At 40.5% G+C, this 24,973-nt stretch overlaps 1 protein-coding gene across 1 annotated transcript in view; it reads right to left on the reverse strand.

The window, feature by feature from the left end:
- The window catches only part of ca10a (carbonic anhydrase Xa), a 218,746-nt gene that overhangs the window by 31,261 nt on the left and 162,512 nt on the right, over positions 1-24,973 (reverse strand). The window contains exon 5 of the mRNA XM_065242389.1: positions 1,613-1,798. Within this exon, the coding sequence (XP_065098461.1) occupies positions 1,613-1,798 (186 nt within the window). The remainder of the gene's footprint in view (positions 1-1,612; positions 1,799-24,973) is intronic.

Consider the following 24,973-nt stretch of genomic DNA (forward strand, 5'->3'; position numbering starts at 1 on the left):
TACTTTCAGCCCGACAGGAACTCCTGAAATTTAAACCCAATTTACTTTCATTCGTGTTACAGCACTAAATAACCTATAGATTGATCAGTACAGTACTGTAACACATGAAACGAGAAACACAATGTGTTATTAAAAAAAAATTACCACTTTAGGAATTTATTTAGCATGTTCGAAAACAGATTTCCAGACCTAAAAGCGGGAAATGATGACGAAATAATGCAATTTTTGTCAGCTCTGTCAACGGTTGCACGCTAAAGACACTGTGATAGTTTGGAATCGCTTTTGTCTCGGTTCTCCCCTATGCTTCAATGGCAATTATGAGCATTTTCTAATGTCAGATGGAAAAAACAGGCAAAAATGCGAAAGTACAAATAATGTTTCCTAAAACAGATTCAATTCTGTAACTAATGTACACTAGGTAGGTAGCATTTATATATATATATAAGAATATATATCACAGACATTTCTATGTGTATATATAATCAGATTTCTCTATGAAATGATTTTGCAATTGCATTTATCTCTCTGTGCATGTAAATAGTGTGACATAATTAATTTACACAAACGTAAAATGTCTGCCATATTTCAAATGTAAAAGTTAAGTCCACTTGCAATTGTATATGCCATGATGTACAAGTTACGACCCATCTTCTTGACACTCGACTTCTATATTTAATTTGCAATACAGTTTAAAATACAATGTAAAAAAATATTATGTAAAATTTAGTACATAAGTACAAATTTGCAATTCCTGTTTACAATTTTCTGCAAAATCAATCCGCATTTCTTGGCCGAGCAAAAAACTAACTCTGTTGAGAAATGAATTAATATTCATATACTTCATTTGTCAAGAAAAGTAATGCTTTAAACACAAGAGCGATGCAGAGACGGCCTTCTGCCACCCGGGTCACACTTCGGTTTGTCCTGATAGACTGCTGACACTTTGTTTTATTATTGTTGGATTATCAGCTGGCTGCCGCAAGGGCGAAAAGAAATTATAATCATTAATTACTGCGGATTTGCCTGTCAAGTTCAAGCTTCTTTTTTGGCCACACAAATCGTTATTCTTATTACCTTCAGAAAGAAATGTCAGAGCTTTACTGACTGTTGACTATATCAAATGATAAAGGCTGCAGCGCTGTGCAAGCTAAAATTACAGGAGCATAATTGAGACACATTTTTCCTGCTATTATGGCTCTGTTAGTGGGAAAATTAGAGAAAGAGCATAATAAGTCATTTTGCATTACCAATACAATTAGGAATATTTCAGCCAAAACATCTTTCAGTATTGCTCATAAAATGTCAGCAGGGGCTGGCTTACATTTTTTTCGTTAGTATTTTATCTGATGCAAACCCTATTAAACATTTCATGAAATAGATGCCTTATTACTATTAACCGATGCATAAAACATCAAAATTATTTTTATTACAGCAAAACTTTTCTGTAAGCTTACTGAGCATTGTTTTCTGCCTAAGGCTGGTGTTGACCTTTAAGGCCAGTTTTCTTGACACTGCATTGGCTGTGACCTTAAGAGATCAACCAGTAGCACCTATGGGACCCTTTGATACCACTCATGATGTACTGCAGAACACACAGGTTTTAGTAGCTCACCTCTCCAGAGAAGGCCTGGCCATTCAGGAGATGCTCGGAGCCCTGTCCATCCTCACTGCCAAAGTGTAACCTGATCTCCTCAAGTCGGTGACTGTATGTCATGGGTCCACCCGAGATGTTGACCAGATGCTCTTTGTCCAGTCGGAGGGATACGTGGCGGCCGGTGTTGTACATTGTCCCTCCCACCTTTAGAAAAAAAAGAGAATGGATCAAATGGTTACAGAGAAATTAAACAGCACTACTAATTTCATAAGGGCAAAACGGTTAAAAAAGCAAATTAAAATTGTTGAATTGCAGTAATAATTACATCAGAAAAAATGTATTTGTCCATTAACCCTAACCTAACCCTAACCCTTTAGGGCAAATAACATACCAATAAATATAAAACACAGCATACAAAACAGTTACAACCTTTTTAAAAAGTTCTTAAAATATTCCAAGTGTACCAAGGTCAAATGATAACTTTTTATGAAGAGAAGATGCAAAAGTGATTACAACCTTCTGTAAATATCAAATCCGGTATACACCTGTTTAAAAACAGCTAGAAGCACAAATTATACCTCATCTTTGATTTATGAAATAGCATTTGCTCTCTTGGACTCGTGACCAATTACGTTAGCTAAGAATGTGAAGCGCTATTGGCTCTCATGGCAGATTGCGTCATGCTCTAACTTTTCCGTTTACTGTATGTTTGAATGAGACTTAACTGTGCTTTGCATTCATGAACTTTTTTATATAAAAGGTAATAGTAAAGCTTCAGTTAGCAAGATTTGCAATGTGAATTGCTTTTAATATGTTTAAACTGTTGTTTCTTGTGAATTTATGCAATAAATACCCGAGACTTTACTTTTACTTGCGTGTTGTGTTTTATATGGTTGAGAACTGGTTGGGTTTAGGATAATGGTGAAAGGGGGAAATATCTTTACAATATAAATGTTTATAAAAGTGTTTCTACATTTACAAATGCAGAAAAATGAATGCGTCTAATCTGAAGTACTTCTTAAGGCAAAATACATTAAAACGTAACCACAGGTTGTATCAGCCGCTAGAGGGCACTAATTGATTATAATTCAATTTCATTTATATAGCGCTTTTTACAATTGTTTAATTGCTTTAAAGCAGCCTCACATTAATAGATGCAGGAGAAAACACAGAAAAATCGATGGTAAACATAAGCAGCAGAATACAGCGGTTAAGATTAAACCGAACTAGCAAACATAGTTGTAAGAGCCATTATGCTCTATTTAAATGTCTGTTGTAGTTCCACTGGGGGACACTGGGTGGAGTGTGTGTTTACTTGGTATATAGGTAACCAGAGAGCAAGAGAAGCCAGGTGTAATGAATGAGGGAAGCAGACAATTTTTGACCGTGTCAAGCCACATGTAAGGATATACAAACTGGTGTGTTACAATGTGTTTGAGCATCAGAACTGAGACCAATAAAAGATATAAATGCAGTATTGGAGTGGAAGCGTCTTGTTTGGAGTCACGCGTCAAATAGCCCTACAAGCACCTCTAAGCGACAAGAAGGTCATTTGTCGCTACACATTGTCAAAAATTGTCTGCTTCCCTCATTCATTACACCTGGCTTCTCTTGCTCTCTGGTTACCTATATACCAAGTAAACACACACTCCACCCAGTGTCCCCCAGTGGAACTACAACAGACATTTAAATAGAGCATAATGGCTCTTACACCCCGGCCCCTAATTGTACATGACAGTTAGACATTACAATTCAATACAATATTAATAGAAAGAGCCATCAAAACTAATCCTTGCACCAGACGTGGTGTTTTGTCAATTGTATGCTCTGTGTATGATCCTTTAGGATTCTTGGCACCGTTCACTCTCACAGCCAAACTTCTTTTGCAAGAGCTGTGTAGGGCAAAATGTGGATGGGATGATCAGCTACCCTCAAATCTTCAAAGACAATGGTCTTTATGGTTGGAAGAACTTGGGAGGATTGCAGACTTTAAGGTGAATAGATGTTTAAAGCCCACAGGATTGGACCAATTTACCAACATCCAATTGCATCATTTCACTGATGCAAGTACAGTTGCATATGGCACTGTAACATATCTTAGGATGGAGACAAACAAGGATGTCCATGTTAGTTTCCTACTTAGCAAGTCAAGAGTAGCACCATTGAAGCATGTAACCATTCCACGTCTTGAATTGACAGCTGCTGTACTTGCTGCTCGAGTGGACAAAATGTTGAGGGCAGAGATACAATTTCCATTGGTGGACTCTGTGTTTTGGACAGATAGTACATCTGTCCTAAAATACATAAGAAATGAGGACAAACGCTTTTTGACCTTTGTGGCCAACAGAATCTCTTCTATAAGAGAAGTTACAAGACCGTCACAGTGGAGATACATATCTACATCTCAAAATCCTGCAGACTATTGTTCAAGGGGTATGAAAGCAGACCAGCTGTTAGCGAGTGAAGAATGGATCAATGGACCAGATTATTTGTGGAAACCGCAGGAAGAGTGGCCAGCACAAATGGTTGATTCTACTCTTAAGGTCGATGATCCTGAGGTAAAAAGGAGCATGAGTGTAAACACCACTGGTTTAAATGAAATGTCAAGTACAACAAATGCCACTCATAGACTGATTACACACTTCTCAGACTGGATGAAGCTGAAAGTTGCTGTTGCCTGGTTTTTGAAGTTAAAAAAAGTTCTGAGGCAACGGAGTCAAGGGCGGAAAGAAATCAAAGCCTCTTTAGATTCTTCGGGTGTATTGCCATCATCCAAGAAGATAGAGAAAGAGCTTCAAAAACTAACATCCTCAACGATTACACAGAACTTGACTTTGGATGACTTGACTGAAGCAGAAACAGTTATTGTTGCATTTAGTCAACAGCAACAGTTTGGAAAGGAAATTGCTGCTCTATCATCTTCATCTGTTTTAAAGGTAAAACGAGACAGCAAGTTGTATAAGTTGGATCCTGTTTTTCAAGATGGTCTTTTAAGAGTTGGAGGACGACTGAGGAATGCTGCAATGCCTGAGGAAAGGAAGCATCCCATTATTCTTTCTAAAGATCAGCATATTGCCACTCTCATTTTGCGGCATATTCATCAACAATTAGGTCACAGTGGAAGAAACCATATGCTTTCCCAACTGAGGAAAAAATATTGGATCATTAAAGGTAATGCAGCTGCTAGGAAGATCATATCTAGTTGTGGCCATTGTAGACGTCTTGGAGTTAAGGTTGGTGAGCAGAAGATGGCAGACTTGCCAAAAGAGAGACTCATTCCTGACCTTCCTCCATTTACGAATGTAGGAGTGGATTATTTTGGTCCTATAGAGGTCAAAAGAGGACGCTCCATTGTGAAACGTTATGGGGTCATCTTTACTTGCATGGCAAGTAGAGCAGTTCATCTGGAGGTTGCCTATTCCTTGGACACTGATGCATGCATTAACTCTCTACGCAGGTTTATTTGCAGACGAGGACAGGTTGTTCATATAAGATCAGACAACGGTACCAATTTTATTGGAGCAGAAAGAGAGTTAAGAGAAACACTTAGTTCTTGGAATAAAAGTAGGATTCAAAAGGCAATGCTTCAGAAAGGTGTCCAGTGGAGTTTCAATCCTCCAGGAGGCTCACATTATGGAGGAGTGTGGGAGCGTGTGATCAGAATGGTCAAGAGAATTTTGAGTTCCATCTTGCATCAGCAAACTTTGGATGATGAAGGATTTCATACCGTGTTATGTGAAATTGAGGCCATTCTAAATGATCGTCCAATAACAAAGCTGTCCGACGATCCTAATGACCTAGAAGCACTTACTCCCAATCACCTTCTTAAAATGAAAGGCAAACCAGTTTTACCACCTGGACTCTTTGACAAATCAGAGTTATACAGCAAGAGGAGATGGAAACAGGTCCAATATATATGCGACTTATTTTGGAGAAGATGGACAAGTGAATACTTGCCTTTGCTTCAAGAGCGACAGAAGTGGAACAGAGAAATTAGGAGCTTTGCTCCTGGTGACATTGTTGTCATTGTGGACTCTACAGCCCCACGTGGATCCTGGTTGATGGGACGAGTCTTGGAAGTTTTTCCTGATAAAGATGGACTTGTACGTTCTGTGCGAGTACAAACTAAAACCAATATACTTGAGAGACCCGTGACAAAGCTCTGTCTATTGTATGACAGCCTGGAGTAAAAGGGACTGAATGCAAAGACATTAAGCTATAACCAATGGAAGATTGTTTGAATATAGTGTTATACAGTGTTGCTTTGATGGCTCTTTCTATTAATATTGTATTGAATTGTAATGTCTAACTGTCATGTACAATTAGGGGCCGGGGTGTAAGAGCCATTATGCTCTATTTAAATGTCTGTTGTAGTTCCACTGGGGGACACTGGGTGGAGTGTGTGTTTACTTGGTATATAGGTAACCAGAGAGCAAGAGAAGCCAGGTGTAATGAATGAGGGAAGCAGACAATTTTTGACCGTGTCAAGCCACATGTAAGGATATACAAACTGGTGTGTTACAATGTGTTTGAGCATCAGAACTGAGACCAATAAAAGAGATAAATGCAGTATTGGAGTGGAAGCGTCTTGTTTGGAGTCACGCGTCAAATAGCCCTACAAGCACCTCTAAGCGACAAGAAGGTCATTTGTCGCTACAATAGTAATAATGTAACGTATAGAAGAGGATGTTAAATTAAGCCAATGTCAGCTGACTCCCAAAGGGTTGAAAAAACCCCATAGGAAAAAAAAACTCCCAGCTTTTTTTAGTCAGGAGGGAAAAGTCCTAGGAGGGAAAAAATCCTTGAGAGAGAGCCAGACACAGCTGATTCTATAGAGGATATATTATATAATAGGTACAATTTTAGACAATTTTATGGGAATTAAAACATATGGGGGGGATTTCCCAGACAGGGATTAGGCTAGTCCTAGACTAAAATAAATGTAAGAGCTGTCGAAACTGATATATCTTGCACTGATATATCTTAAATTACATCAGTGCCCTTTGTTTTGCCTCACAATGCACACAAGTAATGTAGTAAGGCATGTTTGTTAAAACTAGAATATATACTTTTTAGATTACACTTAAACTGACGTCGTAATATGGTGCACAAACAAACTATTAGGTTGTTATTTTTGGAGGAAAGTCTCAAACTTAAGTCACAATGGCCCTTATTTATCATTCCTGCATAGAAACGGACGTATATGTTGGCGTAAGATTATGCGAACACTACTCTCATCGCCTGATTTATGAAGCTGTGCGTACCTCTGAAATTCAGGTGTACACAATACCTGCCCTTCATAAATGCCGCGACTGAAAACGATTTTCTAATGAAAACGTCATTAGAATAACACGCCCATATAAATTCAAGTCTCCGCCTCCCCCACGCCCTCATTTTACGCCATGAACACACGGAAGATGGCAAGAGAAACCAGGAAAGTGGAAAGAAACAAATTTGTTTTATTTGGGAGTTTAAAGAGCGGGATTAAAGACATTTTTGTCAAAACATGTTTATTATTATGTTATCATGTTATTATTTTGTTTTATGGTGCTACTTAGCTGTATTTTTTAAGTTATGAAGGTTTAAATCAAAACAAACCAACTGCAGTTGAATTGATATTAACTGAAATGCACAACTAAAAAATGAGATTTCTGAAAAATAAAAAAAACTGAGTTATCTTGTTTTGCAACAAAATTATTCAATTCTAAATTTATGGTCATACTTTAGACTAAATAAGAAAAATAATTGTTAATTTGTGTCCATAATGTAGCATTAAAGATAATTCGTGGCCATTATTTTGTCCGCATGTCATCATGATCGGATTCAAGCAGTGGTCCTTTCAACACAAGTATCTTACTTTACCTATTCATGTATTTATTTATCATTGAATGGTATGTAACTAGCTTACCTTTTGATGCATTACCATGTCTTTTTGGCAATGTGCACTCCCTTTCAATTTCTTATCCCTGCTCAATCTTAACTTTGATTTTTACTTTACATTTATGTATAAGGCTTGAATCCATAACTTATTGCTAGACGTTTTCACAGCAACTAGCAAATTATCAAAGTGCGTTCTGGGTTGAGCGAGCAGAGCAGATTTTCGGGCGCTCTTCCCGTCTGATGGTCATATTACCAAACCGCTCAACGCTCCGCTCCCGCTAAGTTGCGTTCACATGCTCTGCCCTGAAACATCAGGTAAAGCGCACAGGCTCACAACTGAAGGAATACATATGCCTACAAATCAAATGCTTTGGTAAAGTCACACAAATTAAACATTGAAGTCCATGTTGCACAAAAATAAACACTGAAGTTTATAACTACTATGTTGTTGTTGTTTTTTACAGTGGGTCATAATATATAATTTCTTTTAGTTTGTCAGTGGATTTTGTGGTGTTAGGAATTGTTTGAGCATTTCCGCACTAACTTATTGATAAATCTCAAAGTCACCGTCATTTTGGGTGTACGCCAGGTGTACGCTGGAAATTTGGTGTACGCACTTTTGATAAATGAGGGCCAGTGAGTCTATAAATCTCCCTGCCACTTATCATGCAAAACAATTGTTATCTAGTCTATGAATAAGGCTAAATAAGCTAAAAAGCTCATTTTTGTGATTTAGCGTTTGTAGTGTTAAAAATCATCCTGCATAATGTAAAGAACACTGCGGTATCTTATTAACATTGATATCTTTAATGTTAATAGAGTGAGACCATGTCAAATAATGAACTTAAAGGGAAAACAAAGACTAAAACCAAACTTTGATGTTCCAAATCTCATAATAAGATTATGAGAATTTGGCCTAGATTTCAGACAGAGCCCCATTTCAAAAATTGGATTTTAACTTAAGGTTCAGGATTTCAAGTGACAATATTTAAGCTGTTCAATTTGGAACATGTCCACAGACAAAGTGAAGATCAGTAGCTAAGGTTTCTCTGCAAGCCGTGTGAACATTAAGGAGAAATGACTTCAAATGGCCATAAGTAATTGCAAAAGTAAAGTTCTGAGAAACACCATTTTTGCAGATACGATGTGTGTACATGCGTGTATATAAACACACAGTATACATTTACAGAAATACAAATAGTGGGTGGTAATTAAACTAAACTCATTCCGAGACATTCAATACTACTGCAACAAATAAAACTTGTGGAAACTGCTGTGACAGATGAAGGAATAAAAACAAAAGAACTTTACTCCATATGGACAAGAATCTGTCTGGAATCGATTAAATCTGGAGCTCTGAAAAGAGAGCACAGAGATACAAGAACCCCGGTTAGCAATCTTTATCAGTATATCTGCTTATTTATTCATATTCAAGAGTTGCACCAAAGTATGCTATTGATATTCTAAACACGATTTTAGAAAAACTTCCATGCGTCTTATATGTCTTTCTTTCTATCTGTCAGTCTGTCTTTCTTTCTTTTTACAACTTTGCCTTCAAAATGATTTTCCCTCTCCGAATTCCCAACGAAAGAGGCTTGCCCACACATCGTAAATATTTGATAGAACCTCTGAAAATCAATGATTTGTGTAGGGTAGAGGGATGAGGTGAATAAGAGAGAAAATGAAACTGTGGGATTGAACCTGAGAGGACGGGGGGTGAGCAGAGATTGTGTAGCCCCACTTAAAGGATTACCAATCTGGAACGTTACCTTGGGGCGCTGGATTCATCCAAGGAAAGGGCAAGACATTTGAAAAACCATGTAGAGGTCATTGCTACATAATTATTTATGAACTACAGACGGCAAAAGAAGAAAAAAGGAGGAAGAGAAACTCGTTGTGTGGTTTCAATCAAGATAAACCCTGTTGACGGTACATGACATTAAAGCCAATGTCAGAAAGCAAGATGTTTCTGCTCCTGTCCAACAACAGCACTATGTAGACCTCGGTATCACGAAAGCTCAGTATTCAGCTGGATGTTTCCAGAATATGAGCGTTTCATTATTGATAGGCAGTGTACACTGACCTTCCTTGTATCCCTGTATATGTACAGACTTGAAAATTGTATGTTCTTGTTTCTGATATCAAACACCAGTCTACACAGAAGAGCGCATACACATGGGCAGGACTAGTCTGAGAAATACAGTTGTTATTTCAATATTTATAAGACCTTTTTTTTACTGAATCATACCACTGCCTAACAGAGATTTCTTTATTTTAGAAATTATGGAGCATGCAGTACAGTGCATTAAAGGGATTGTTTCTCAAAGAGTTGGAGTTCATTTGTAGTACCAGGGGGTAACATAATGGGCAACTAAAATGCAATCAGGTTTAAGATGTGAAGTTACAAAAAGTGCCGTGCACACCACTATCTGAAATGGGGTCTTGCGCACTCAGCATTAACATGCGATGTCTATTTTACAATTTTCACCACGTGCAACAACAGGAGACATGTCAAGTTTAAACCAGGCATTGTATCAAAGTGTGGTGACCGACTCCATGGGTGTGTGTACAGAACCTGTGTCTGAAAGTAAGGCATTGAAAACGGTCACTTTTGATTTTATGGTGGGCACAAATAAATAAAAGTATGGGAAACACTGGTATACGTTTTTCAACAGTATGTGTGTTCCCTGGAATCAAACCCGAGACTATTACAGCTAATACTAAAGCTAACGCTGCAAAGCCAGGAAGTTCACTGTTTAGAGAAGCAAAGAAGAAATGAAAGTGTGCAGCCCTATGTCCGCTGTTTGGCAGTATATCAGATTAATAAAATGTTGACGTCTTATATGCCATACTGCATTTTCGATGGGTTGCACAACATTAATAACTTTCAAACGAGTAACTTATTATAGCATTTTATATAAGCTATTTGAGGTCTGCAGAAAAAGCGCTATTTAAATGTAACAAATTATTATTAATATAAATTATTAGCATTTGAAGACACGTCACCCCGAAGACCTTTTTTTGTGCTTTTGTTTTTAAAAACTGAAATGCCTTTTATTTAACAAAATTGTTTCTGGGCTTTTAAGTTTTAAATAGATTAGACCCGGGGCTTTTTACACCTGGTCACTTCATGTGTTTTCTCTAATCGGATAGCTATCTGATTTGTTAAAACTGTTCCATTTATATTTGGCCACATAAATGCGTCTTGGCAAAACGGATTTGAATCTGATCTTTTACTCCCGCCCAAAATGCAAATACACTATTTATTACTCCGCCTTAAAAACTTGTACTTGTTGTACTGTATGTTGGGCAGGGGACACGCGTCTCCTGGCTTGACATGAGCTGAAGCTCGCAGTACAGCGCAGCAGGAGAATGACGAAGCGGTGTTTAACGTACAGGTCCATAACGGGAAAATCGTTCATAAAACTCTCTTTCAAAGTTTTATTTTTTGTTTAATACCATTTGAGTTTGTCAATAGACTCTTTTATTGGTTCTAGGAAGCTTTTTTACCCGCTGTCGTCGCTCCATAAAGCAACGAGCGTGTCGTCTTTGTTTGTTTGTCTCTTTGACGGCTAACTTTCGGGTGACGTGCTTACGTTTGGGAGGAGTTATGCACTGAAAGATGTGGTTTCATCAACCAGATGTTTCAGTTTCATTTGAAATGCGTCCCAGACCACCTCCTGAAGTGATTTGAGCAATCGGATTTAAATCTGTCTCGAAAAGTTTAGCTATCCGATCAGAGAAACACATGAAGTGACCAGGTGTAAAAAGCCCCCCAGATATCGGATCAGTACTCGGTATCGGCCGATACCCAGAGCCCAGCTATGGGAATCGGTATCGGGAAGAAAAATGGTATGGGAACATCTCTAGTTAAACAACATTGGGTCAATTATCACTCAGTGGTGTGTTCTGTTCAATATTTACCCAGCATAGTTTGAAATGGCTTTCTTCAAAAACAAAGTCTCACTTCACCATTTAGTTGTGTGTGAGGCTCCCAGGTTAAGCTGAACAGTGGATATGAAGTTCATTATAAGAGTAAATCCTGAGTTATGTGTATTCATGATAACACCCCTGCATTTTAATGTTCCCACGTGCATCGAGCTATTTTGCTTTTCGTTACAATTCATAATTTCTACTGATGAATTCAAAACCGTGCTGGTTAATGCTCCGCTGAACTTTAATTTGTTGATCTGACAATTCCGGGAAAACGCCTCACGTTTCTCTGATGTCAGTTGCGCAATAACTCTCAGCCTGACATTTTGGATTAAACTGGTTGATCTGCAGCCGTGTCTACACTTACTATTCAAGGGTAACAAGACACACCTGGGGACAATTGGGGCGAGGTTACACAAATGCCACAAAGACCATGGACATTAACTACATAATGAAAAAACATAATGAAAGACGTGAACATTAAAAGGCAAAAACACATCTTTAAATCGGCCAAGTGCATCTAGAAGTTTCGGTATTGGTTTCGGCCCAGAATTTTCATGTTAGTGCATCATTACAAACAATAAAATCCTTCATCACCGCTATCCCAAGACTCTTATAAAAAGATAACATTTATGGAAACATTGCTCCTGCAAGCATCAAACCAAAGGCCACTTGTAAGATGTATGTAATTCTCTCTGGTTAGGTAATAATGATTACAGGGTTTGAAAGCAATATCATGAATGTTATTGTTATGCTCTACTGAGACTGAAGTGAAATAAAGAAATTAGAGAAGCACATGTTTTGTCAAGGGGATCTGCATTATGAGATCTTGTAAGGCTTTTGAAGGCATGTATGTGGATGAAAAGAATGTTAACCGATTCATTTTACAGTCTCCAATGCACCACACTGGTCGGTCAATGGAGGAGTTATGTAATCCTCATAGAACATAATACTTCATACTCATGAGAAAACCAGGTTCCCTTTCAATGCGATTTACTTCGCATTGTGTCAGTTAGCTGACGCTATGGGGGAAACTCCTGTTTACTCCGTGACTGAAGCCTATTGGTTAACGTCTGTACAAAGTACAGACCAATGACATTTGAACCCGTGCGCGGGATGCACACGTCCTTATATAAGCGCGGTTCAATCGTCAGGAGCTCTTTATTTTCTCCTTCAGCGCGAACCTCTCGCTGCTCCGAAGAAAAAGAAGAAGCCTTACCTCGCCGTTGACAAAAGCCCTGCAGCGGAGTCCAGGCCTAGCGTCTTCCCCTGCCGTTTTCCGGCTGAGAACCGAAGATAGCAGAGTCCAGGTCTAGCGTCTTCCCCTGTCGCTTTCCGGCCGAGAACCGAAGATAGCCTTCGCTTGCCGTGGTACGAGCCCTGTGCAGCGGACACATGCCTGATGAGGTCTCCCCTGCGGCCGCCCGGTAAGATCAATATTTTTAATATAAAGCTATAAGCTAAAAGAGCAGGCGCCGTTGTAATAGCGTCCAGCACAGCGGCTCGGTGAGCCTCTCTGCTATGAATTTCCTCCGAGCGCGTTACCGGTCTGGCACCTCCCACGCCGGGACCGGGCTTATATGCTTCGGTTGTCTTATCCATGTTTCGTGCTCCCCCTGCTGTTCCTCTCTCGCCGGGATGAACACACGGCGAGCCATGAGACTAGATGGATGCATAGACAAGCACACACGGACAAACCCCCCCTGTGTTCTGTCACACCGCAACCGTTCATGCTTACAGAGTCCCTTCGCTCCTCTCACATTCAGTGGCGAGATCTCTGGCACATATATTAATCCCCCGAGTGCATCGGGTGATACCGTTCATACGACGCATGGCTGTTCTGTCTGTGTTGCTGCTCCCCTCTGCCGTTCCTCTCTTGTTGAGATGAACAAGCGGGGAACCGTAGAACTGGATAGATGCATACGACAAGCAAACACGGGCGGTCTGCCCCTGTTCTCTGTCATAGCACAGCCACTCGTGCTCCACGCTCGCGGAGTCCCTCGCTCCTTTCCCCACAGTGGTGAGGTCTCTTAACGGCTTAGTTAGCACGCGGTATTACAGCTCGCTGCCTCTAAATGCAGCTGTCTAGTGTTCAACGATTACAGAGCTTCATGCCCCTCCCCTCCTAGAGCGGCGCGATCTCATTCGTCTGCTCGATAGGGCGGATTCGCCGCTATTGGAGCACCAAGAACACTCATTATAAGAGAGCTTCATGCCCCTCCCCTCCTGGAGCGGCACGATCTCATTCGTCTGCTCGATAAGGCGTACACGCCTCTATTGGAGCGCTAAAACACTTATTATAGAGCTTTACTGGCCTGAGCCGTTCTTACTTCGGAGAGCTCACTATTCATCTGCCCGGTCATTTCTCTCTGGTTTAGATGGAATCAGAGGCAGAACGAATTTGTTTATAATATACTGAGGCCCGAATACCTCCCTTTATTCAGTCCCGTCCTATATCAGTGCGCTGAATATTGGTACATTCTTACATACCCGGTTTTTCTGCCCTTTTAATAAATGGCAAAACCGCAGGCCTCGCGGCAGACTTCCTCTCTGCGATGGGTTCAGTCTGACATTAAACCACCTAGACATACTGCTCTGCTCCGTGAGCCGTTCGGTCACCGTCACTACTGAGGCTTGTGCACCTGAACGGCTGAGCTCTGGTCTCCGCAGCACAGCTGCATCAACAGAGAACGAAACTGTCTGGGAGAAAAGGGGTTAAGTCGCGCCTCGGCTGGACTGCCCTGAAATGTTTTCTGTGTGCTGTTTATCCAAACATACTGTGTAATACTGTCGGTTATGCGACCTCACTATAGTGGCGAACGGTATTTAATTCCTCTAAAAAGAGTAATTTCTGTGCTTACTATACTGTGTATTGACACCCACGGTTGTAAGGTGTCTCTAAACACTTTATCGCCTTACTGAAAAGCAATCAGTAATACGCACACACGGCCCGCTGTCCATAATTCTATCGACGCTTGCCGAAAAAAACCCGGTTTGGCCATATACTGTGTATTGACACCCCACGACTGTACGGTGTCTCTAACACCTTTCTGCCAAATTCGCTCGCAGCCCACCTCAGTTTCTCCGCTACGATGCTGATGGCGCAAACGAGCACGGTCTTACGGCTGTTATTCTCTCTTCCTAGAGAGACGACAGCCTCAGACTTTTGCATGGCTCCAAGCGTTTGAATCGCGCCCTCTCCGGACAGCCACTCAAAGGCTTACAGCCAAGCGGTTTATGACGTTTTTCGGCCATATAGCTGATTTATATTAGCGGATCCGAAGACGCTCACACCTCCGCTCCAATACTCGGAGATATTAAGGGTAATATCAACCTCAAGTAAGCTTGCTACCCGCCACAATAAGTTTCAAAGCTCAAAGCGCGCGCACAGTCAGACGCGCGCGGCATCTCGTTTAAGACGGGCACACGTACCCCTCTAACGAGCCTCAGAAAGCTGAATATCGTGGCATTCTGTTCATAAGTCCACTTCAGTTTGACTAAGCAAAGGTCCCGCCCCGAGCTGACGGCCAGGAAGCTTATGCTTAAGTTACACACGTCTGCATGAAGTGCTGTCATTACGAGCTAACCCAGCATCTGCTGTGGGTTGAACACGCTTTACGACGGCAATCAGCCTTCGGCGCGTGGAACGCCGTTTGTCTCATATCAATCACCTTGTACTGTGAATACGGTACATTAAGGGGATGATTTAGCACTGCAGCACTCTCGACCGTGTTATTGTGATAATGCGGTCGGACAAACTACGGTGGTTTCATTATTTACCGAACCAAACTGAGATCTCGCCCCCTGTACAAGCTGACGAGTCATCTCCTTTATAAACTCATTGCATCGCTTTATAAGCTATGTTCAATCAGAGTGATACGCATCTCATGCTTAAACTACCAAGATTCAAAATATTAACCCATTACGATGGGCGTGCGGAGATGGCATCCGTGGGACACGACCTACATTACGTGCCTTATGACACATTGACACAAGCTGCTAGGACCCCTTTCGCGAGGCGTCCTTATGCAAAGTCTGATCCATTCTGTCTAGTGACATTTGAAAGTCTAAACCCCCCGCGAATCGTGGGTGGAACACTTTTCTCCTCACTACAGAGGCACGGGGGCTCTCTCCCCTACCTATATCTATGTGGCCGTGATAACAGCAAACCACGCTTTTACGACCGACCATTCATTTAATTCACAAGCCTGTCATCTCTCAGATGCGGACGGCGGCGGTAACAGCGAACCATGCTTTTACGGCTGGCCATTCACTTTATTCATAAGCCTGTCATTTCTCAGATGCGGATGGTGCCCGAGGTACAGCGCTCTGGAACTGTCCAAGGTTCTGTATGACAGATACGTCTGACGTACATCAGACGATCAGCTGTTCATCTGCGTCACAGATCACTCACTAGAGCACCTGTCAATACAGGTTATTTATGGATCATTGACGTTATGACCTCCCGTGACAATTATGCTCACTTGTCTTAGAGCATGGGCATGGTCTTAGAGGTTTCTCCACCGCCGTCCACGTTGTCAGTTTACAGCTTCGACATCCCTGCTTCGCGCACTACTGAGGTTTGTTGCATTAAAGGTGCGCCCATTAGCTCACCTGTATGCACGATATGATTTTTAATTATATGCGTCCACCGTGCGCTTAGAGAAGCTTACATGTGCACGCTATAACATTTTGGTATACAATAAGATGCGCTTGGAAAAGCTCACCTGTATACACAGCTGTGTTATGCTTTGTGACACATACATTGTTGTTCATCTGTGTACGTTCACGGTGCGTTGGGTGCCCACCGTTACGTTCATCAATCATATCTGTACACATTCACGGCGCGTTCTGTGCACTGATTTATCTATACGCATTCACGGTGCACTGAAGGGTTCACCCGTGTGCGCACAATTTATTATCAGAACACATGACGGCGCGCTCCAGAATCTTGCCGGCCTGTGCATTATAACACTCTGATTCATCTATATGCATTCACAATGTATTCAAGTGTTCACCTGTGCCCGTGCAATTTATAGTCAATACACATTTACGGCGCGCTTGAAAAGCTCACCGATCTGTGCACTATAAAACTACCTATATGCATCCGATGCGCTCGAGGGCGCACCTGGGTTCACACTATTGTGGTATCTGTATAATCCCACGCTATGAACCGTTCTGCCGCATATTATAGTCAGATCAGCCGTTCGTGAGCTTCGCAGATCACTCACTACGTATGTCTGTTGCTAACAGTGGTTATTTAGATGGATCGTTGAAACCATCGCACTGGCTCACGCCCCTCTATGAGCTATGTCCTATATAGAGCCCACTCTGTGCGAGTTTGGCTTCTTCATGAACTTGGTCTACAGGGGTATCTATATCTATATTTGATATCTGCTACGCGGCCGGCTGGTCTTCGCCGTCTACGTTGTCAGATTGTACAGCTTAGACATCCCTGCCCTACGAGCGCAGGTTCTCTCGGCTCAATCATGCACGCTCATGCGTTTTATGTGTACACCACGGTGCGCTCAGCGAGCTCACCAACGTGACTCTGAATTTACTTATCTCGCACAGCCGCGGCGCGCTCGGTACCTCGCCCCCATGTTATGTGCCCCCGGTGCGTTTAAAACCCCACCGTGTGCGCGTCAACAATTTATATGGTGCTTACACATTTGTTTTAAAGCTGTGAATATGCCGGGTATAGGGCCACACGCAGTGTCTCTCCGGTAAGGCACTTCAGTACGTTGTGTATGCACGGCGTGATGGGATTACGTTCCCCCATAGCGTCAGCTAAATGACGCAATGCGAAGTGAACCGTATTGAAAGGGAACGCTTAGGTTACTCACGTAACCCCGGTTCCCTGAAATAACGGAACGAAGCATTGCGTCTCTTGCCGTGCTACAAACGTCTACGCAGCGAGTGTTATTCGGCTGCGCGCTTCAGTCGAATAATATGAGCTCCTGACGATTGAACCGCGCTTATATAAGGACGTGTGCATCCCGCGCGCGGGTTCAAACGTCATTGGTCTGTACTTTGTACTGACGTTAACCAATAGGCTTCAGTCACGGAGTAAACAGGAGTTTCCCCCATAGCGTCAGCTAACTCAGTGGTTTTCAATCTTGTCCTAGGGGATCCACTGCCCTGCACATTTTGCATGTCTCCCTTATCTAACACACCTGATTCAGATCATCAGCTCATTAAGGGAGAGATCCATGAACAGAACTGGGTGTGTCAGTTAAGGGAGACATACAAAATGTGCAGAGCTGTGGGTCCCCTAGGACAAGATTGAAAACCACTGAGCTAACTGACGCAATGCTTCGTTCCCGTTATTTCAGGGAACCGGGGTTACGTGAGTAACCTAAGCGTTTTCAGAAACACTGAAGAAACTTTACAATAAGATAATGATTCTTAAACACAGAGGAAAAACTTTGTTAAGAAAATATAAAATAATACAACATAATGGAAGATTTGGTTTCTTTGGGTGAGAAGCGTACAATTTTCACACCCCTCAGGGTCTGGAGTTATAGAGTAAAATATCTAGATGCTATGTCTAAACTGTCAAATGCATTACTTTTGCAAAAGGACTTGTTAGTCAAAGCAGTGACAGAATGCTATTTAGTAACAACAACATACTTTTGGAGCCTCAAAGAACGAAAAACTGCCAAAGCAAAGAAGAAAAACAAGCAAAGCTGCAGTATGAAAATAGCAAAACATTTGCTGAAAGACAAATGTCATAAATATGTGTGACAGAACACTTTACATTTTAATTGGGATAATTGCCATGGGCTGAACATTTATGACAAAAATCATAATTGTCAATTATATCAACTGATATGGTTATTGCGATGACTGATTTTGATGATACTGAATTCTCATTAAAATATTGGGTGTGAAGCATCATCATACCACATTAAGACATATTAAGTCGCTACATTTTAAACTTCAAATCGGCCCTCAAATGAACAGCATGAGGAACAAATCAGTTATTCAAATTTGAATGAATTATGCTAAAGCCCTGCAAGCCTAGACTGAACGAAGCCACACGGACTGATGGCTGCTAAAACACCTGTAAACAAATAACATGGAGATAAGAAAAACAAATTAGCTGCATTTGCCACTCTTAACATTTTTAATGAAGTAAAGTGAAATGCATTAGGTTTTGCATCCTAATATATTTGGTCGAAACTTTAAAAATAACATGTTATACACAGGAAGTGAACATGACATACACATGTAGACAAATAACATTTCTCTCCATTTATCCTTTTAGAAATCTACCATCTGTATGCCTTCAAATCTGTGTGAACTATGAGATACTTTTTTTCCAGTGCATAAATGTTATTCCAATATAATTGGACCATAGTCATTCAGATTCAATCATTAATGCCAATGTTGCTACTTTTAATTGCTAACACACTTTTAAGTGGGAGATCACACAGAGGTCCCCTTATGCCACACCATGACATGCTGCAAAAATGTGCAATGACAATCTAGCAGTGGCGGCTCGTGACTGCTCATCCGAACGGTGCAAATTTAAATTATGTGTTCGGAGTGTCGTGTGATGTTTTCAATATATGTGTGCGTCATGTGAACCATATGCATCACGTGTTTTGTCAAAATAAGTGCCTGGTGCACCAGCTTCAAAACCGTTTATGATAAAAGAGACGCTCACGTTCACAAAATACATGCAAGACACTACCTTCACAGTAAACTTTGATTACGCATGAGATTATGCGAGTATTTGGCAAATGCAAGCGTCTCTTTTCTTCTTAACCTTTTAGACGCATCTGCAGCAAGCACTTATTTTGACAAGACATGTGATGCACATAAGATAACTCGACTAGCAGAACACATATTTTGAAATTACGAACCACACACAAGACGGGCTACGTACATGTTGTGAAGAACTTTGCATTGGAGCTGTTTTTTTTCCATCATTAAGATTTGGTTGGGTGGTTAATAACACATTACGTGAACTTTAAAATAATGTTAAATCAATACAACTCCAACGCAATTACGTGTAACTAAAACAAATGTAAATTGCACAAATTAAATAAAAACATGGAGTCGATTTATACAAAAGTTTTTGCTAAAGAAATTAGTATTAAAATTACCAATAATATGGAGGCTATACTGAAACTACTAAAATATTTAAATTGCAGTCAAGCTGACTTTTGACTTTGAAATCTCTAAAATGCTGCCTTCAGAGTCAACATTCGATGGCATGAAGGCACGTCCGAATCTAATGTTTGGTTTACTTCCTGTCTTCTGAGATACATTCATTGTCCCATAATTTTATGCGTGGCTTGCGCACGGAATGTAATTGTTTAAGCCTGGTCGAGTTTGAAAAAATTAAATGGCTTCCAAAAAAAAGGCTAGAGCCAAAATTTTGTCACTTTTTTACACCTTTGACTGCATTTCTAGTGAGAAATTAGTCTTGAAGTTTTCAAATATGGGATTAGTTATTACAAAGGCGCTCTCCGTTTATATTTCAAACAAAATTCTGGTATGCTGCCAAGCCTGCCTAGGAAGTCTGTCCGAATGCATTTGCCGGAGATGCCCTAATGTTGCTGAAGTCATTGCCTTATGATGCAACAAGTCTGTGTTTAAATGCCCATGGGTATTAACTGAGACCATGCCTGTGAAAGCCACTGTCATTTTTTGTGTGATTTATTGATTTTTTTTTTTAATCATACATAATGTAAAGTGCATTTTGCAAAAATATAACCTTGTGTATTGACTGAGTAAAGGGGGTCGCACGCCGGACGAGAAGCTCAGTGCCGCGTCGCGTCTAGGACAACTCAGGGGTATCATACACCGTTTGCACGTACGTTTTTAGCCAATGTTAATCGCTAACGATTTGGGACAAATATGATGTTATTTAATCTTAAACTATGTGAGTGGCGAGACAGGGATTTGAGCAGTGTCCAGAGTCACAGTCACAGTCACATGTGCATACATTCATAGAAAGTAATGTGTTCTGTTTTTAGATTCATGACGCGACGCAGCACTACGTTTTCCGTCTGGTGTGCAACCCCCTTAAGGCCATGTCAAAGATTGACATCAATGTGAAATCAAACTCAAATGCTCCAAATTTAATAATTAGATAATGAGACTTTCAGCCTGGATTTCACAGAGAGGGTAACATATCGTCGCTGTCCGATGAAAATCACGTATGTCCATTTTGCCGATTTTGAGATTTTTCGACAGATTGAATGTCCAGGTTCATTTCCGTATACAGTATGCTTCACATATCTAAAAGGCCAATGAAAAGTTGGGAAATCATGTCATCTGATTTTCACATATATCCAGTTGGTGTCAAAGCTGTCAATCAGGCCGCGTATCTCCCGCCCCGGTCTAGTGAAGTTTCATCGAAGCTCAGCACTGGACAGCCGAATAAACATAGCCTGGTGAGACAATGATTTTCCTTCATCGAAGGAAAGGTAAATGTTTCCCCCCTGATGCCAGACGTACGTCTAGGAGTGACAAAATTACGGTAGGACTGTGCAAACAAAGTATCTGTATAGCATTACCATGTCAGTGTATTGATTCATTGTCCCTTTATAGTTTGCGAGAGACATTTAATAAATTTACAATTAATATTAAATAAACTAAGCGTATTTAATAAACTAAGACGTAGGCTATTTAATAAACTGAGCGTATTCATCTGTCAATATAAAACGCGACTTGGACATTCTAATTAATGATCGGAAGAATGCGTATTGACCACCGTTACTGCTTAAATATGCACGTATGTCCATTTAAACTCAATTTTGGTAAAATGTGGATTATATCATTACACTGGCAAGAATATGGTTACATGTAAAGATGCCGTACCAAGTATGACAACACTACATTTAACTGCTTTTGAAATACGGTGTTTTTTTCACTTCCTTAAAAGTAACCGTTTTGGACATACATGAGTTTCATCGGTACTTTATGGGGTAGTGTCACAGCAGAAGAGAGTAATTAGGTGAATCATATGGAAAAGCCCTGAGGATGAAATCTAAATCCTAGCTCTTAGATGCCAAGTTTATGACTATGACTAGATCAAAGCTTCCACATTAAGCTCCAATTGAGAAATGATAAATCTTCTTCGAGGTTGGAGTTACAAACCGGAATGTTTCGGTAAAATCCATCAAGTGTATAACTAAAAACTATGCTGGGAAAATCACTTTAGGCTTATATAATGTCTCAAGGGAGGTACTGTAGTTGGAGGCGTTGTGTGAACTGTCTCAGGGTCTGGTAAGGACATTTAAACACGTGTTGGTTGTGTGGTGATACAGAAGTTCGAAGATAAAGCGAATCTGTTATTACTTCAAAGACTAGTTTCTTGAGGCAATTCAGACTTAAGATGAGAGGGAATATGTGGTATAGGGTATCTACTAAAGCACTAAGCAGCAGGAGGCCTGTTTCATACTGCTTTACTATGGTAAGGGGGATCTTGGAGAGTGTACAGGGAGTGTACAGTAAATAGTTGGTTCAAAACACAATACCAGTCCTGTTGGTAACATGAGCCCTATTCGCACAGCAGGAACCTGAACTATTTGGGTAACTGCCTGCTTTTTGCCGTTCTGGCACAACAGGAACTGGGATCGATTTTACTATAAGGTAACTAAATTAGCTCCTACTTTGATATACGGTCTAACCAGCACAACAGGGACTACCCATAAACAACCCAAAAGTGTGTGTTTATTGGCCAGAAGCATGCAGCAGCAAAAAAAAAAAATTAAAAGCTTTAATACACCGTTTATACCATCATTGGTTTAATTCTTTAGATAACATCAAAAAAGAAGTGAGTTTAGAAAAGATATCAAATGTTAAAAGAATGACTTTTGTGTTGTGTTGACTTTTGAATGATTTGTGCTATGTTCTGAGAAGGTAAAAAAAAAATCATTATAATAATTAAATTAAAAAAATAAATCAAAAAGTGCACAGGAAGGATCTGATAAAGGGACAGAAACAGCCAACCCCCATGCAGTGCACAGAATAGTCAACCAGGAAGCTGATTGAGACGCATTCATTGAGTCAGGGTCACAGTGTTTATCGACATTTTAACAAGGTCAATCTATAATAAGCGACAACTGTTTTGACAAAAACATAAATTAAAAAAATAAATGCGTATGCAGGATTCAAATTAGGCAAATGAAATACAACTTCAAGAGTTGTGGCAGTGTTTATGCACAAGATTAAGAAGCCACCTCTGAAGTCCATCTGTTCTCACAGCGTGCCTGCCTTGCCAGCGCCAACACAAGCAACCGGACGCCACCCTGTCGCAGTTGACAAATTAACACTTAAACACACCCTTGGCTCGCATGCAGTCGAAGGGGGCCGGAGGGGGTGGAGAATTCAATTAAAGAGCAGAGACACTTTAAGACAGCACATCGCGAGACTCTGGCAGCCCGACGTGAGGATCTTGGCCCTGCTGCTGACAGCGGACTCATTACGATGCAGGAGCAGGGGTGAGCTGTAAAACCGATGTCTTGCCACATATCATGGTGAGCCGGGACAGCAGAAACACATTTTCACCGGGACGTTTACAGGTATAAGTTATTGTATGCGGCTGCTAGGGGAGCGCGGGGTAGGATAAGGATGTAGCCCGAAGCTTCTGCTGTTCCTGTAAACCAGCACTCAAGACTTCCCTTGTGAATTTGCTGTCATCCAATGATTAAACAACGCAAAGTAACACTTCAGGGGACGTTAATGAGTAAATAACCAATGCTAAGTGGCTTAGCCAAATGTGATTTCGTGTAGAGATACAACAGATGCCATAACACAAATATATACATGGGGGTAAAATCCAGCACGGCTGCTCTTGATAAACAGTAGTGTATGTTAAAAGGGCAGGTGTGGTTTGATGTAAAAGGCTTTCACAGTTTGTTTTCTTTGTTTATGTCTTTGTTAAAAAACGCACTGCACAAAAACAGATGCTGCAACAGATTCAGTGAAGAAAAGTCTTAGTTAAGTTGCAAAACAGAAGAAAATAGGGTGTATATTCTGCATAAAAAAATGCTCAGCATTATAAACACGCTATGAAATTAGTAACACCGTGGAGACGGTTTCTGCTGCGCCTGTAGACTTTGTCTGCATTTTTTAACATTTGATTTATTTATTTGCCTTGCTGTTCAGATGAGTTCATTCTTCAAGGAACTGCCATTCTTGGCCTCAGGGTTTTTTTGAGGCGGCACTATGTATCGTGGGCTGTTTTGAGTGGGAGAAAGTGGCGGATCTAGGGGGAATTCAACAGAGAAACACAACATTCGTCTGACTTACATTTTCAATATTTTCCAAGCAAGTTTGAGGGTTGAATAATTGACAACAAGAATAATCAAAATACTGTAATATGTCTATTTTTGTATGACAGATAATTGTTTAAAGGTGCATTGTGTAACTTTTAGAAAAAATCTCTTGAATATAATCTACATAACTATATTATCAGTGGTGTATAAAGACCTTACATAATAAACTGTATTGTTTGTATTACCTTAGAATGAGCTGTTTTATCTACATACATCGCGGGTCCCCTTTGTACATGAAGTCGCCGTCATGTGTCTAAAGTAGCCCTAAATGGACAAAATGTTCTACAGAGTGCGCTTTGTCCATACATTGTCTAGCCTGTGGCGGCTATGCATTTTGAAATTAAATTGTGAGCTAATCTCACCACTAAGAGATGCTAAAATTTACACACCACCTTTAAATTATTGATGGTTTGTACTTAACATTCTTGTAAGTATTAATTTTCATGCATAGATGACTAACTAGTAAATATTCAGTAGGCTACAATGAAAGAATGCTAAACACCTATAAATGCATTAAGTCGCCTTTCAACTGCACATGAAAAACGACGTCTGATAAACCGGAAGACATTCATTTCCTATGGAGAATCGAAAAGGGGCTGCATGAGGTCCTGACCATCTGCGGATGCGTAATTTTGGATCCGTTTTGAGTGTTGAAACCGTGTAAAAAACTTGTGCATCTACACCGCATGTGATATGCCGACCAGAAGTAATATATTTTTAATTTTAATTAAAAACAGTGTGTGAAGTAAAAAATTATTAATCCTTTTTGTTTAACTTTATCATAGGGTTCCCAGACCTTAGTTAACTTCAAATTCAAGGACCTTTTAAGGACTTTCCAGGTCCAATACCCTCAAAATCAAGGACTAAGTGGGTACACATTTCAAGTGAGAGCAAGGTAACATTGTGTTACCTTTAAAGATACATTGTTACAGTTCCCTTTCGAGGGAACTCGCACTGCATCACTGCAGTGACATTTTGAGGACACCTCCAAGGGAAAGTGCATCTGCATGTGTATATCAAATTCAATCAAAGGTGAGGCAAAGACAGGGTGACGCATGAGCCAGGAAGTATATCGCTATCTGAAATATTGCCAAAAACGGCGTTACAGGGATGCAGGAAGTATTGCAAGAGATATGCAGCGCCCCGTTCCTTTCACAGGCAACAACAGTTCCATACGTAACCCGAGACGTTTTCGTTTGTCAAACACAACTATGCAAAAAAAGCATTTTGGTATGAATCAACATTCGCATACAGAAGATATAAGCAT

Source organism: Paramisgurnus dabryanus, chromosome 1, assembly GCF_030506205.2.
Source record: "Paramisgurnus dabryanus chromosome 1, PD_genome_1.1, whole genome shotgun sequence".
Lineage (NCBI taxonomy): Eukaryota > Metazoa > Chordata > Actinopteri > Cypriniformes > Cobitidae > Paramisgurnus > Paramisgurnus dabryanus.